General features: G+C 41.2%; 1 protein-coding gene across 1 annotated transcript; it reads right to left on the reverse strand.

Annotated features, from left to right (window-relative positions):
• Positions 1-100: 100 nt before the first annotated feature.
• Positions 101-8,973, reverse strand: NCOA4 (nuclear receptor coactivator 4; the record flags this gene model as incomplete). Its single annotated transcript, XM_080694800.1, has 9 exons — positions 8,729-8,973; positions 7,268-7,408; positions 7,000-7,088; positions 6,596-6,704; positions 5,423-5,512; positions 4,311-4,454; positions 1,177-2,193; positions 681-821; positions 101-160 (listed from the first exon to the last, which is right to left on the reverse strand). The coding sequence occupies exons 1-9, from the start codon at positions 8,864-8,866 to the stop codon at positions 101-103; spliced, it is 1,929 nt and encodes a 642-aa protein (XP_080550926.1). The 5' UTR covers positions 8,867-8,973.
• Between the last annotated feature and the right edge of the window lie 3,507 nt (positions 8,974-12,480).

Here is a 12,480-nt window from a genome sequence, read left to right on the forward strand (position 1 = left end):
GCAAGAGAAGCATCTAAAGAGCAATCAAAAGGCTAGGGAAGCTAGCTTTAAAATATATCTACACACTTTACAGAAATACTCACTTTTAAGACTACAATGTTTATGTACTTCTAATGAAGCCATCAAAGCTGGTGAAAACCTCTTCACCAACACCGGGGTTCTAGTGTGAGAGTGAGTTAATACATCTGTATGAAGGAACTGAGCCACCTCAGCATCAATAAACAGCCTCTTTCACAAAGTAATTCATAATTTGATGACTAATTCAAAATTAAGAAAGGTCAGACCCAGGAATATAATAATTTGGCAGGGCGTAGTCACCCAGCTCAGGGACAGGTGACAGTCTGCAGAAAAGCTGCTCGACTCTTGCGGTCCATTCACATCTGCAAAAATAAGCCCACAGGTAAGAAGTCACTTCACTGGAGAATAAAAGCAAATCCTCCCTCCCCCCATTAAAAAGGATTTAATAAACTGTTACAATTTACATGGGATCCAGAAAGTCCCAACAATTCCATCTTGAAAAGTCAAGTACACTCAGTTATAGGACAAGTTCAAGTGCAATACCTGAACTATTTTCCCACCTTTGTATACAACAGTAATATAGTTAAGCGGGCAAACCATGAGTTCATAACACACTGTACAACAGTTACAGTCTAATATTCACACTGATGACATAAACCCACCTGGAGAGGAGTTCGATATAACCACTTCTCTTTATCAACTTTAAGCTGCATACAGGCAAAGAGATCACAAACGGCTGGGAGACCATAACGGTCTGGGGAAAAGTTAGGCTCCTCTTGCAGGGGTGAGTTAAGAAATACTTCCTGCAAAAAGAAAAGAAATGAGTGGGTTGCTTCATAGCAACTGAATTGCATGAGAATAACTTAGCTCGCATTACAAGTAGTGTCTATAAAGCATGCCAGTAACCAAGAGCAAAAGTGACATATATATTACTTCTACCCTAAATCAGGTATTTTTTTTCCTTTCCTGAAGGATGGGGGTTAATTGGGAAATTCACAAATAATTTTTTGATCCTAAATCCTCCATTCTATTGCTAAGAAAGACACCAAAATAAATACTTTGGCCAAATTTAGCATTTAATGTATTTAAGAACCTAGGCTCATTTGCAAAGTTTGGAATGAAGAAAGTAAAACAAAACAGCAATTTTTGTCTGCTCACCTGGGCCTTTTTTCGAAGTAGCCATTTATCTTCCCCAGAGGACAGCTGGCTGAGGTTTCCTGCCTTTCCTGGCAGGACCCAGTCAGCTGTGTTAAAGGGACACCAGGAAGAGGTCATGGGGCTTTTAAGCCTTTGCTTGCCAGCTCTGTCCTCTGTGCTAGGGACTTCTTTGGGACTTCCTTCTTTGCACACAGGCCTGATAAGCCAACCTGACAAGGAACTGTTCCTTATGATATGGAAGGAATCTGTGATTCTAGAAGGATCCATAGCCCTTAGGGCATTGGCTGATGCGGGTACCTCTTCTTTGGAAGGACAGAGCCACATGCTCAGGGACTCTCTCTGGTTCTCAGGCTCAGGTTTGGGTTCCATGGGCATCCCATTCTTATCCTTTCCCTCTTTCTTCAGGAGCCAGCTACACAGAGCTTCCTTCCCACAGTTATCATCACACACACACTCCGCGAAACTGGCACAGGGCTCATTGGCTTTGCACACTTCCTCTACTTTACAGAGGTCCTGGGGGTTCTGGGAAAGCCAATTCTCAGCAGTCATGCTGGGGGTGGACAGAGGTTTCTTGGCCTCCAAGTGGTCATTCAGGCACTTCAGATTGCTCAGGTTTTCAATCTCCACACCTTTAGGTTGGTTGCCCCGACAGCTGGTACAGGAGTCAGTCTTGACAAGCCAGTCATTCACGCTGTAGGGCTGCTGGAACACCTGGAATAAGAGCTTCGACTTCTCACTGACTTCACAGCTGCCATTCTCAGGCTTCTCCAGCTTGCAAGGATCCTGGGGAGTCACCAGCCAATCAGACAGGTCCATCTCATCTTGATGGAGGAGCTCCAGATCTTCATCAACCTTTTCAACATCAGTGGAGAAGGAACTGGCAGTAGACTGGCTGCTATGCTTTGGGGAACTTGGTTTTCCAGGAACTTCTTGTTGCTGACTCTTGAGAAGCCAGTTTTCTAGGCCCTTTAGGTTACCCCAGACATTACTGAAGAAACTGCTGGCTCTGGCAGAAGTCTACACAAAATATACAAAACATTTGTTAGCCAGGATAATTATGTTTGAGGATTCTGCATGCATATTTACTGTCTTGCCTAATGTTTCTAAATCTAAATATACAAAAGGCCAAGAAGCAAGGGGTTTTTGTTTAGATTATTAAAATATACATTTGACTACATAAAAGTTATATTTTCTGTAGTCTTAATAAACTAAGATATAAGTGAGGCATGGTGGCATATGCCTGTGATTCCAGCAAACCAGGAAGATGAGGCAGGAGGACTGCAAGTTCAAGGCCAGCCTGGGCAGTTTAGCAAGACACTCAAAAGTTTAAAAAAAAGGCTGAAGATATAGCTCAATGGTAAAGTGCCTGCATAATATGCACCAGGCCTTTGGTTCAATCTCCAGTAACACACACACACACACACACACACACACACACACACACACACACACTCACTCACTCAACTGCCTTAGAAGTCAAATTCAAACCAAAACTGATATTTAGTGTCAAATTCAGAGGGGAGGAAAAAAACCGAAAACCTGTGAACACCACTATTCGAACCCACTACTCTGCTGGTGGGAATATCAATTGCTACAAACTTCCAGGAAAGACAAATTGACAGTATATATAAAAAAATGTAAAGGGTACCTAGAATTGAAGTTTAGGAATGTGATTTCGAGGAATTTATTTCTATAGTCAAGAATGCACAAATTTGTGATTAAAGATTTTATACAAGAAATTAAATGACAAATGTATTCATGTATTGATGGGAAAAATCTAAAAACTTGGACTTATAGAATGATTTTTAAAAGTATATGTTAGACATAGGAAAATGAAGTATATACACAAAAATATTACAATGTTTCCATGTAAGGACTATGGGTTTTTATTTATTTATTTATTTTATTTTTGGGGTGGTCCTGGGGATGGAACCCTTCTACTTCTGGGCTACACTCCCAGACATATTTTATATTTTTTTACTTGGAAAGAGAGTCTCTTAAGCCAGTGAGGCTGGATACGAACTTGTGCAATCCTCCTGTCTCCACCTCCCAAGCACAGGGATTACAAGTGTGCACCACCATGCCGGGTGGGTTTGTATATTTTTATAAATTATTTTCTAAGCTTTCTATCCATAGTAAGAGACCACTATTATAATTAAAAAATTACTAAGAACATATGTTTCAGAGAAACCAGGTGTGGTGGCACATGCTTATAATCCCAGCATTCAGGAGGCTGAAATAGGAGGATCACGGTTCACGGACAACCTCAGCTACTTAGTGAGGCCCTTTGCAACTCAGTGAGACCCTGTTTCAAAATAAAGAATAAAAATAGGGCTGAGGATATAGCTCAGAGGTAGAATGCCCCTGGGTACCATCCCTGGTACCACAAAAAAAAAAAGAAAGAAAAAAGGAACATGTTTCAGCTAGACATGGTGGTGCACACTTGTAATTCCAGTATTTGGGAGGCTGAGAAAGAAGGATCTCAGATTCAAAGTCAGCCTCAGCAACTTAATGAGGAACTCTGCAACTGACTGAGACCCTGTTTTAAAATAAAAAATAAAATAGTCAGGCTTGGTAGCGCACGCTTGTAATCCCCGTGCTTGGGAGGTGGAGACAGGAGGATCGTGCAGGTTCAAAGCCAGCCTCGCTGGATTAAGAGACTCTGTTTCCAAAAATAAAAATAGGTCTGGGAGTGTAGCCTGGATGTAGAAGGGTTTCCAGGAACCCCAGTACCACAAAAATAAATAAATAAATAAATAAATTAATTAATTAATTAATTTTTAAAATAGGGCTAGAATATAGCTCAGAGGTAGAATTCCCCTGAGTTCAATCTCTAGTAGCACACACATCACATACCACTGGGCATGGTGGAGCATACCTGTAATGCCTTGAGAGGCTGAGACAAGAGGATCACAGGTTCCACCAACCTCAGCAACTAACTCAGACCATTTCAAAGAATAAAAAGGGCTGGGGGTTTAGCTCAGAGGTAGACCGCCCAAGGTACAATTCCCAGTGCCCAAAAAGAAAAAAAGTTTCTAGATTACAATCAAATGCTAAACAAAGAAACTACTGGTTAGTAACTAACTCCATGTACTGTTGCATCTACCTCAGAGACAATAAAGACAGCAACATACCTGACTATTCTCCAAAGTCTGTTTGTGGGTGAGCCAGTCCTGGGGATTGGTGCTAGGTATGAAAGGAGGCTGGCGACCGCTGGCAGGTTTGTTTCCAAGAAGCCATTCACTGAGAGGTACAGCTGAGCTGCTGGATGTTGCCTTCTGCCAATCATACATAAAATTTTGCAGCTTAACTAGGTAATGTCAAATGCAGTAGAAAGTTCACCAGAAAACCAGGAGACCCAAGTTCTCTAATCTTGGTTTGCTAATGACCCTAACCAAGTCACATGTCTTTCTTTGGCTGAACCACAATTTTGAAACAACTTAAGTTCTCTTCAGTGTTCTTCTTAGCTCAAACATCAAGGACCTTTTCTTCACATTACCATTAGAAATAAATCACTTCAGTCAGGTGTGGGGCGCATGCTTGTAATCCTAGCACTTGGGAGGCTGAGACAGGAGGATCGCACACATTCAAAGCCAGCCTCAATTACTTAGTGAGGCTCTCAGCAACTTAGTGAGACCTTGTTTCCAAATAAAAATATAAAATAGGTCTGGGAGTATAGCCCAGAGGTAGAAAGCATCTGGGTTCCACCCCAGTACCATAAAAAAAAAAAAAAAAAAAAAATCACTTCTATGTAGCAAAAGGGTTCCACAAGAGAAAGCCAATAGCAATAAGGCAGCTAATGACAATTTCCTATGAATTAATAAGTGCTTTCTCCCTAATTCAATACCTAAAAGCCAACTACATCTCTACTGAAATTCAATGCTTCAAGATTCAATTCCATAAACTAACTCATTATCAGTGTTGGCTTTTTTTTTTTTTTTTTTTTTTTGGTGGTACTGGGGTTCCTGGAAGCCCTTCTACCTCCGGGCTACACTCCCAGACCTATTTTTACATTTTCATTTTTGGAAACAGGGTCTCCTAAGCCAGCGCGCGCAGCTGGCTTCGAACCTGCGCGATCCTCCTGTCTCCGCCTCCCAAGCGCGGGGATTACAAGCGTGCGCCACCACGCCCGGCTCAGTGTTGGCTTTTACAAATAAATACTAGCCATCCCCCTACAAAAAAAAGAAAATATGTATATAATATCAAGTCAAGTAATGATTCATTTGCCAGAAATAAAATATTTTACCTGTTCTGGAAGTACAATATAGCCTCTTTTCTCTGGGAAGGGCCCAATGTTTGATGAACTAGCATGAGTCATCAGGTGCTCAGGAATTTGCTATAAAATGGAGACAATTTAATAATGTTATTTATAAAAGGCTTTGGGTGTAGCTTAGAGGTAGAATGTCTCTGGGTTCAATCTCCAGTACCAAAAAATAATAAATTTTTAAAAGCCAGACATGGTGGTGTATGCTTGTAATCCCAGCATTTGGGAGGCTGAGACATAATGATCACAGCTCATGAACAGCCTCAGCTACTTAGTAAGGCCCTTTGCAAATCAATGAGACCCTGTTTCAAAATAAAGAATAAAAAAAGGGCTGGGGGTGTAACTCAAAGGTAGAATGTCCCTGGGTTCCATCTCCAGTACTGCAAATAAATAAATATATAAATACATAAATTTTAAAAAGCCTGGCATGGTGGGGCATGCTTGTAATTCCAGCATTTGGTAGGCTGAGACAGGAGAATTGTAATTGTGATTCAAAGAGAGCCTCAGTTACTTAGTGAGGCCCTCTGCAACTCAGTGAGACCCTGTTTCAAAATAAAGAATAAAAAATAGGGCTGAGGGTACAACTCAAAGGTAGAATGTCCCTGGGTTCCATCCCCAGTACTGCCAAAAATATAAATAAAAAATAAAATGTTTTCATGACAAAAATATGAATCTGTAGTTCTAAAAATTTTGAAAGTATTAAGCAAAACATTGACATTTTGCTAGAACACTATTCACACTAAATTCAAGGACCTACAAAGGAATTAGCAAATCTAAGAGCTCTACATAAGTATTATAAGAACTCTTCACTAGAACTGATAGCATTACTATTTTAACAAGACCCAAATGCTGTTATGTTCAGTTCCTTATTAAAGACCATTAAGGCCATAAATTTCATTTAAATAAATATGGCAAAACATTTATATATAAGATGAATTACAGACTATAAATGAGCCACAAAAAACAAACAAACAAAAAAAAAAAAAAAACGGTCCAAGTACTACCAGTAATATGGTTAATCCAAACTCATGTTCTCAGTTTTTTAAAGTTACCACCTCAAGAAAGCCATTATTCATAGTAAAGATGTACCTTTTTTTAAAAGATCATCTGTGAGACCACAGACTTGAGAAGAAACCTGAGGTCCACATTACTTACAATGGTCTTGAGAGACCCAAAGGTAGTAATGGTCTGGCGCAGAGCTGTTGTGTCTGCTTCAAAGAGCAAGACAGTCGAATCTTCTGGCTTAAGGGTCAAACTGCCCAGTCTGGAAAAAAAAATTAAGCAGAATGTAGCTATTTTCAAAGAATTTCTGTTTTGGCTGCTTCTAAAACAGAAGCCGAATTGTAATTTTAAATGACTACACTTCTCTGAGAAGCTCAACTGAGGGTATATAGCTTACTTGAGGAGAGATAAGAGTAACATTAAATATACAAGTCAGGATGATCTATCACAACACAGAAGTGTTAAATCCAACACATGCAATGAGTTACAAAATTAGTTTCTTTTACTTTGCCAAAGTCAAAAGCCACAAAGTAAAAACAAGCAAAAAGGATGTTTACCTTTCCAGACACACAGAGACTTGGTTGGCTAGATCGTTGTTTTGGGTATACTCCAGTTGATGAATTAGACAATTGAACTGACCCAACAACTATAGGAAAAAGGAAACCATCTAGTCACAATAATATTAAAAGCACCAAGATATTCAAATTAATAAAGAGTAGAGATCTAATTTTTATCTGATTTATGTTAATGCTATATTACTAAGAAGACATTCTCTGGAAACCAGAAGCCATGCTCAAACCAATTCTCACCACAGGGCCACCTTACCCAGTAGAGCTGCTGAGCCTGCTGTTGAAGTGTCTCCTCCTTGAGCTGATAGATGAGATCTACCTGTTCATACAGCCACACCTCACGACTGCGGAGGCATTCCAGGTGACGGCTTATGCAACTGTGAATCTGCGCTTTTACCTAGAAAGCACATATAATAGTGTCACTGGTGTCAGAAGCCCAAACAACAAGATTTCCCACAAAACCAGGTTTTTAAGTTGCCATGGGTAATAAATCTTTTTGATTATCCAATGATTTGAAACAGGGTCTTGCTAAATTGCTGAGGTTGGCCTAGCATGTCTCAGCCTCCTGAGTACTGGGATTACAGGCCTGTGACGCCATGCCCAGAAAACACTGTACAAACCTGTATTTCAAAGTCATGTACTACTTTGCACCCTCACCAACAACAGATTACTATTGAAACTAACAGATTTCATTCTGGCTGCAGAATGACTAAGTCATGTACAGAATTATGCCACCAAAATCATGCCACCAACAAGTTAAAATGAAACAGGAGGGCTTAATGTGTCAGGAGGATACACCAGGCAGAACACTGATGACAAAGAGCCTGGCACAGAGAAGCAATAAAGAATATGCATGTGGAAGCTGGGCACAGTGGCGTACATCTGTGATCCCGGTACTAGGAAGGTCAAGACAGGAGGATCACAGGTTCAAAGACAGCCTCCGCAATTTAGCAAGACCTTGTTTCAAAATGAAAATGGTGCTGGGAGCTGGGCATTGTGGTGCACACTTGTAATCCTCGCACTTGGGAGGCAGAGGCAGGAGGATCATGCAGGTTCGAAGCCAACCGTGCTGGCTTAAGAGACCCTGTTTCTAAATAAAAATATAAAAATAGGTCTGGGAGTGTAGCCTGGAGGTAGAAGGGCTTTCAGGAACCCCAGTACCACCAAAAAAAAAAAAAAAAAAAATGGTGCTGAGAATGTAGTTCAGAGGGAGAATGCTTTTGGATCCAATCTCCAGTACCACCAAAAAAAGCATTATGGAAGCCAGGCGTGGTGGTACACATCTATAATCCCAGTACTCAGAAAGGAGACAGGATTGCGGGTTCCAGGCCATAGTGCAGAATTTAGTGAGGTCCTGTTTCAAAATAAGAAAACTAACATGCAGCTTAGGGTATAGCTCAGAGGTTGAGTTCCCCTCCCCCAGGTTCTATCCCCAGTAGCACCAAACATATACCCACACGCAAAAAAAAATATATGTTGAATGGAATTATGGAATTCTTCTGAGTAGTACAAGGCTTTCTTCCGGCATCTGTCTCATTTCTCCCTGGGATCTAAGGCACCAACATGCCAGGCAGTTGACTAGCATTAAGCAGACCTTGTAAAGCAAGGGGTGAAACTTTGTGGCTGGCACCAAGCAGTCAAGTCCTTGGCCATGCATGCTCTGGCTACCCTAGGCTGAGAGTCCACACAAAGGAGAAAACAAACGCACATCACACACCTCTCGTAAGTTATCCTTAATTTGCTGTTCAGCCCGGAGAACTCCACCAATGGCAAGTTCCAAGTCCCTCCGTGCATCGGTACATCTCAAAAGGGGTTCTCTGTTACTGCAGCTGTTCAGGTCCTGGGAGGTATTCATTCTGCTCACTACTCCTTTAAAAGAAAAAAGAAAATAATCTAAATACCACAGAAATTACAATCAAAACCACCTTTCAATCACTGCTCAAATTATCATTCCAAACGGCTCCCATTACCATTTAGTTCAAACATACAATCCAACTCAAGATATTCTCAACAATAATGCCTCTTTCCTCCCTCTGTTCCTGCTATAAAGTTCTCTGAATCTAAGCTGGGCATTGTGACATATATGCCTATAAGCCCAATACTTGGAATACGGAGACAGGAGGATAACAAGTTTGAGGACAGTCTCAGCAAGGAGTGAGACTCTCATCAACCTAGTGAGACCTTGTTTTAAAATAAAAATAAAGCCGGGCGTGGTGGCACACACTTGTAATCCCAGCATTCAGGAGGCTGGGACCTGAAGATCGTGGTTCGCAGACAGCCTCAGCTACTTAGTGAGGCCTTCTGCAACTTAGTGAGACCCTGTTTCAAGATAATAAAAAAAAGGGCAGAGGGTGTACCTCGGAGGTAGAATGCCCCTGGGTTCCACCCCCAGACCCGCAAAAAATAAGAAAAATAATTTTAAAAACTAAAATAGGGTTAGGAGTATAGCTAGGAGGTAGAATGCCCCTGGGTTCCACCCCCAGACCCGCAAAAAATAAGAATTAAAAATAATTTTAAAAAATAAAATAGGGTTAGGAGTACAGTAGGAGGTAGAATGTTCCTAGGTTCAATCCCCAATACCCCCACACACACACACAAAGTTCTACAAATCTACTTTAGTGATACTTTACAAAATCAACAGGCTATATAAAAAAGTTAAAAGAAAATTAATTAGATAAGTTGCTGGACTGGGGGTAAAGGAAGTTTCTATTTCTAACACACATGAAGTCACATAAGGCACATAAGCCTTTTTGTGAAAGGATCATAATTACTTTAAAAATAAGCTGCTAAGCTGGGCGTGGTGGTGCCCGCTTGTAATCCCCGTGCTTGGGAGGCTGAGACAAGACGGTACAGGTTCGAAGCCAGCCTCAGCTACTTAGTGAGGCTCTCAGCAACTTAGTGAGACCCTGTTTCCAAATAAAATAGAAAATAGGCCTAGGAGTATAGCCCTGGAGGTAGAAAGCCTCTGGGTTCCACCCCCAGTACCACCAAAAAAAAAAAAAAAAAAAATATGTCTGGCCAATAAATTTAGGCATATGCTAGTTCTAAACAAACAGTATTCTAAACTATCAAATAATTGGCTAGCTCAAGACAGTATTTTTTATTATTTAGAAAGAATTTAAAGCCGGGTGTGGTGGCCCACACTTGTAATCCCAGCATTCAGGAGGCTGAGACCGGAGTTCGTGGACATTCTCAGCTAATTAGTGAGGTCCTCTGCAACTTAGTAAGACCCTGTTTCAAAAAAAAAAAAAAAATAGGGCAGAGGTGTAGCTCAGAGGTCGAATGCCCCTAGGTTCCATCCCTAGGCCCGCAAAAAAAGAATTTAAAAATTGCTTTGCAGCTAGGAGGCTCTCAAGAATATAAACATGACAAAATACTTTCCTATTAATTGGATATGAAAAAGTACTTACAGAAATTGGCATGGTAAATACAGGGATTTAAGTTCAGGGTCAGGAGGAAGAAGAAAGAGAAGTGGAATGAAAGGACACGGTGATCTAATGAGACCAACATGTGTCAGCAAAGCAACCAGGTAAAGCCTAACAAAAAGCTGCTAGAAGCATAATTTGCTGTTTATCCTGGACAGATTTAGGCTCAAGAGTTTTAAAAACAAGAGAAAAAGTTAAGACATGACCACTGTAGCCCAGAATGGGCTCACTGTGCCCTGTGATGCCAAAGTTATTTCCTTTTGGACAGATTCACTGAACTGACTAGTCGATGTAATACAGCACAAAATGTACCTGGTGAAAGACTGCATGATGTCCTTACAAACCAAGCAAATATGAACTACAGAAGTACAACTAAAAGTACAACTAAATTGAACACTAAGATTTTATTTATTTATTTATTTATTTATTTATTTATTTATTTATTTATTTATTTTGGTGGTACTGGGGTTTCCGGAAACCCTTTTACCTCCGGGCTACACTCCTAGACACCTATTTCTTATATTTTTATTTGGAAACACAGTCTCTTAAGCCAGGGAGGCTGGCTTCAAACCTGAGATCCTCCTGTCCGCCTCCCAAGCACGGGGGATTACAATCCTGTGCCACCACACCCGGTGCTAAGATTATTTTTTTACAAAGTACCCATCAGGCCAGTCTGTAAAGTCATTAAGTCTATCCTTTTCCCTAATTAACTACTTTCCCTAATTACCTGAATGAAAACAGATGTCAGAGATGATATGGGGAAGAGACAGATTCTAAAACACTCTCTACAGTTTGTAAAACAAAATGTAAATTTCTGTACTTAAATGGGCAGTACAAGGCAGAAGTTTTTGGCTGTTGTTTTATGCATTTTTTTTTTTTTCTGGTACTGGGGATCACTGGTGCTGCAGATGAGTTCTACCACAGAACCACATCCTCAACCTGAGAATAATTTTTTTAAAGGATTTCATTGCAAGCAAGCTTTATGATAGAGTTGGCAATGTACTGCATCTGAGGAAAAATTCCCTTACATGCTATGGGACCGCATTAACCAAGAGCACAGTATTTGTCACAAGATTAATTTGTTCCATGACTCTCGGACTAAATCTGAAGTTTATTTATTTCTGGGTGACACACTTTAGAAGGGAGCAGTTGGAAAAGGAAAAAGAGGCCTCAAAACTGTGAAAGACCTCTCCAGGAAGGAAGGCTGCTTGGCCCAGATAAGAGACATGGCTGGAAGGACAAGATTACTACTCTCAAGAATTTGAGACCTGTCAAACAGCCCAAGTAGGAAAAAGGACTAACAGGAGACATTTGGGGCAATACATGAAAGCCATTCCAGGAGTCCTGAAGACAGTGACCTTAGAGAAGCCAGCTTCAGGCTGAACAGAGGCCTGTCCATGGTGTCCTCTAAACGGCCAGCTGCCCACTTGCAACAAAGAGAAGTTGGCCTGGCCTTGACTGCACCTCCAAGACTGAATGTAGACCCTTTCCTAGCTGAAGTCTGCATAAGAACAGAGTTGTGTGAGTCCCACCCGCAGAAATAAACAAGCGGGAGGATCAGCACAACAGGCTTGCTTTCTACCATCTCAGCAAAAGATCCAGGAACTTCAGAGTTCCTCCAAGAAACTAAATCCAGGAAACTTTCTAACTTCCCCATGCTAATTCTGCCACTGAAGTAAGTGAGGTCCATTTCCCCATAATGTCTATAAAAGGAACAGCTTCCTCAGCTGCATTTGTCAAGGGCCCTGCAGAGATGTTTTCCGGCCCTGGAAACAACCAGCTGTTTTCCTGCCTCCTTGTCACACAGTCCCAAGCAGAGGCGTCAGTGTACACATGGCACAACCTTGAAAAAGACCTGCCAACACAGGTGAACACAGGGAGATCTGGGGACTGGAGTAGCTCATTACCATGAGCTGCTCAGACTGTACCAAGTCAGCCATGCAAGTAAGTGACCTCCTTCACCTGTGCCAAATTCCCCTCTTAGTTCCTCACCACTTGTGCGTGATGCCACAGGGCCTGGTGCAGGATCAAACCTGGTAAGATT

This window comes from Muscardinus avellanarius, assembly GCF_963383645.1.
Source record: "Muscardinus avellanarius genome assembly, chromosome: 4".
NCBI classification, from domain to species: Eukaryota; Metazoa; Chordata; class Mammalia; order Rodentia; family Gliridae; genus Muscardinus; species Muscardinus avellanarius.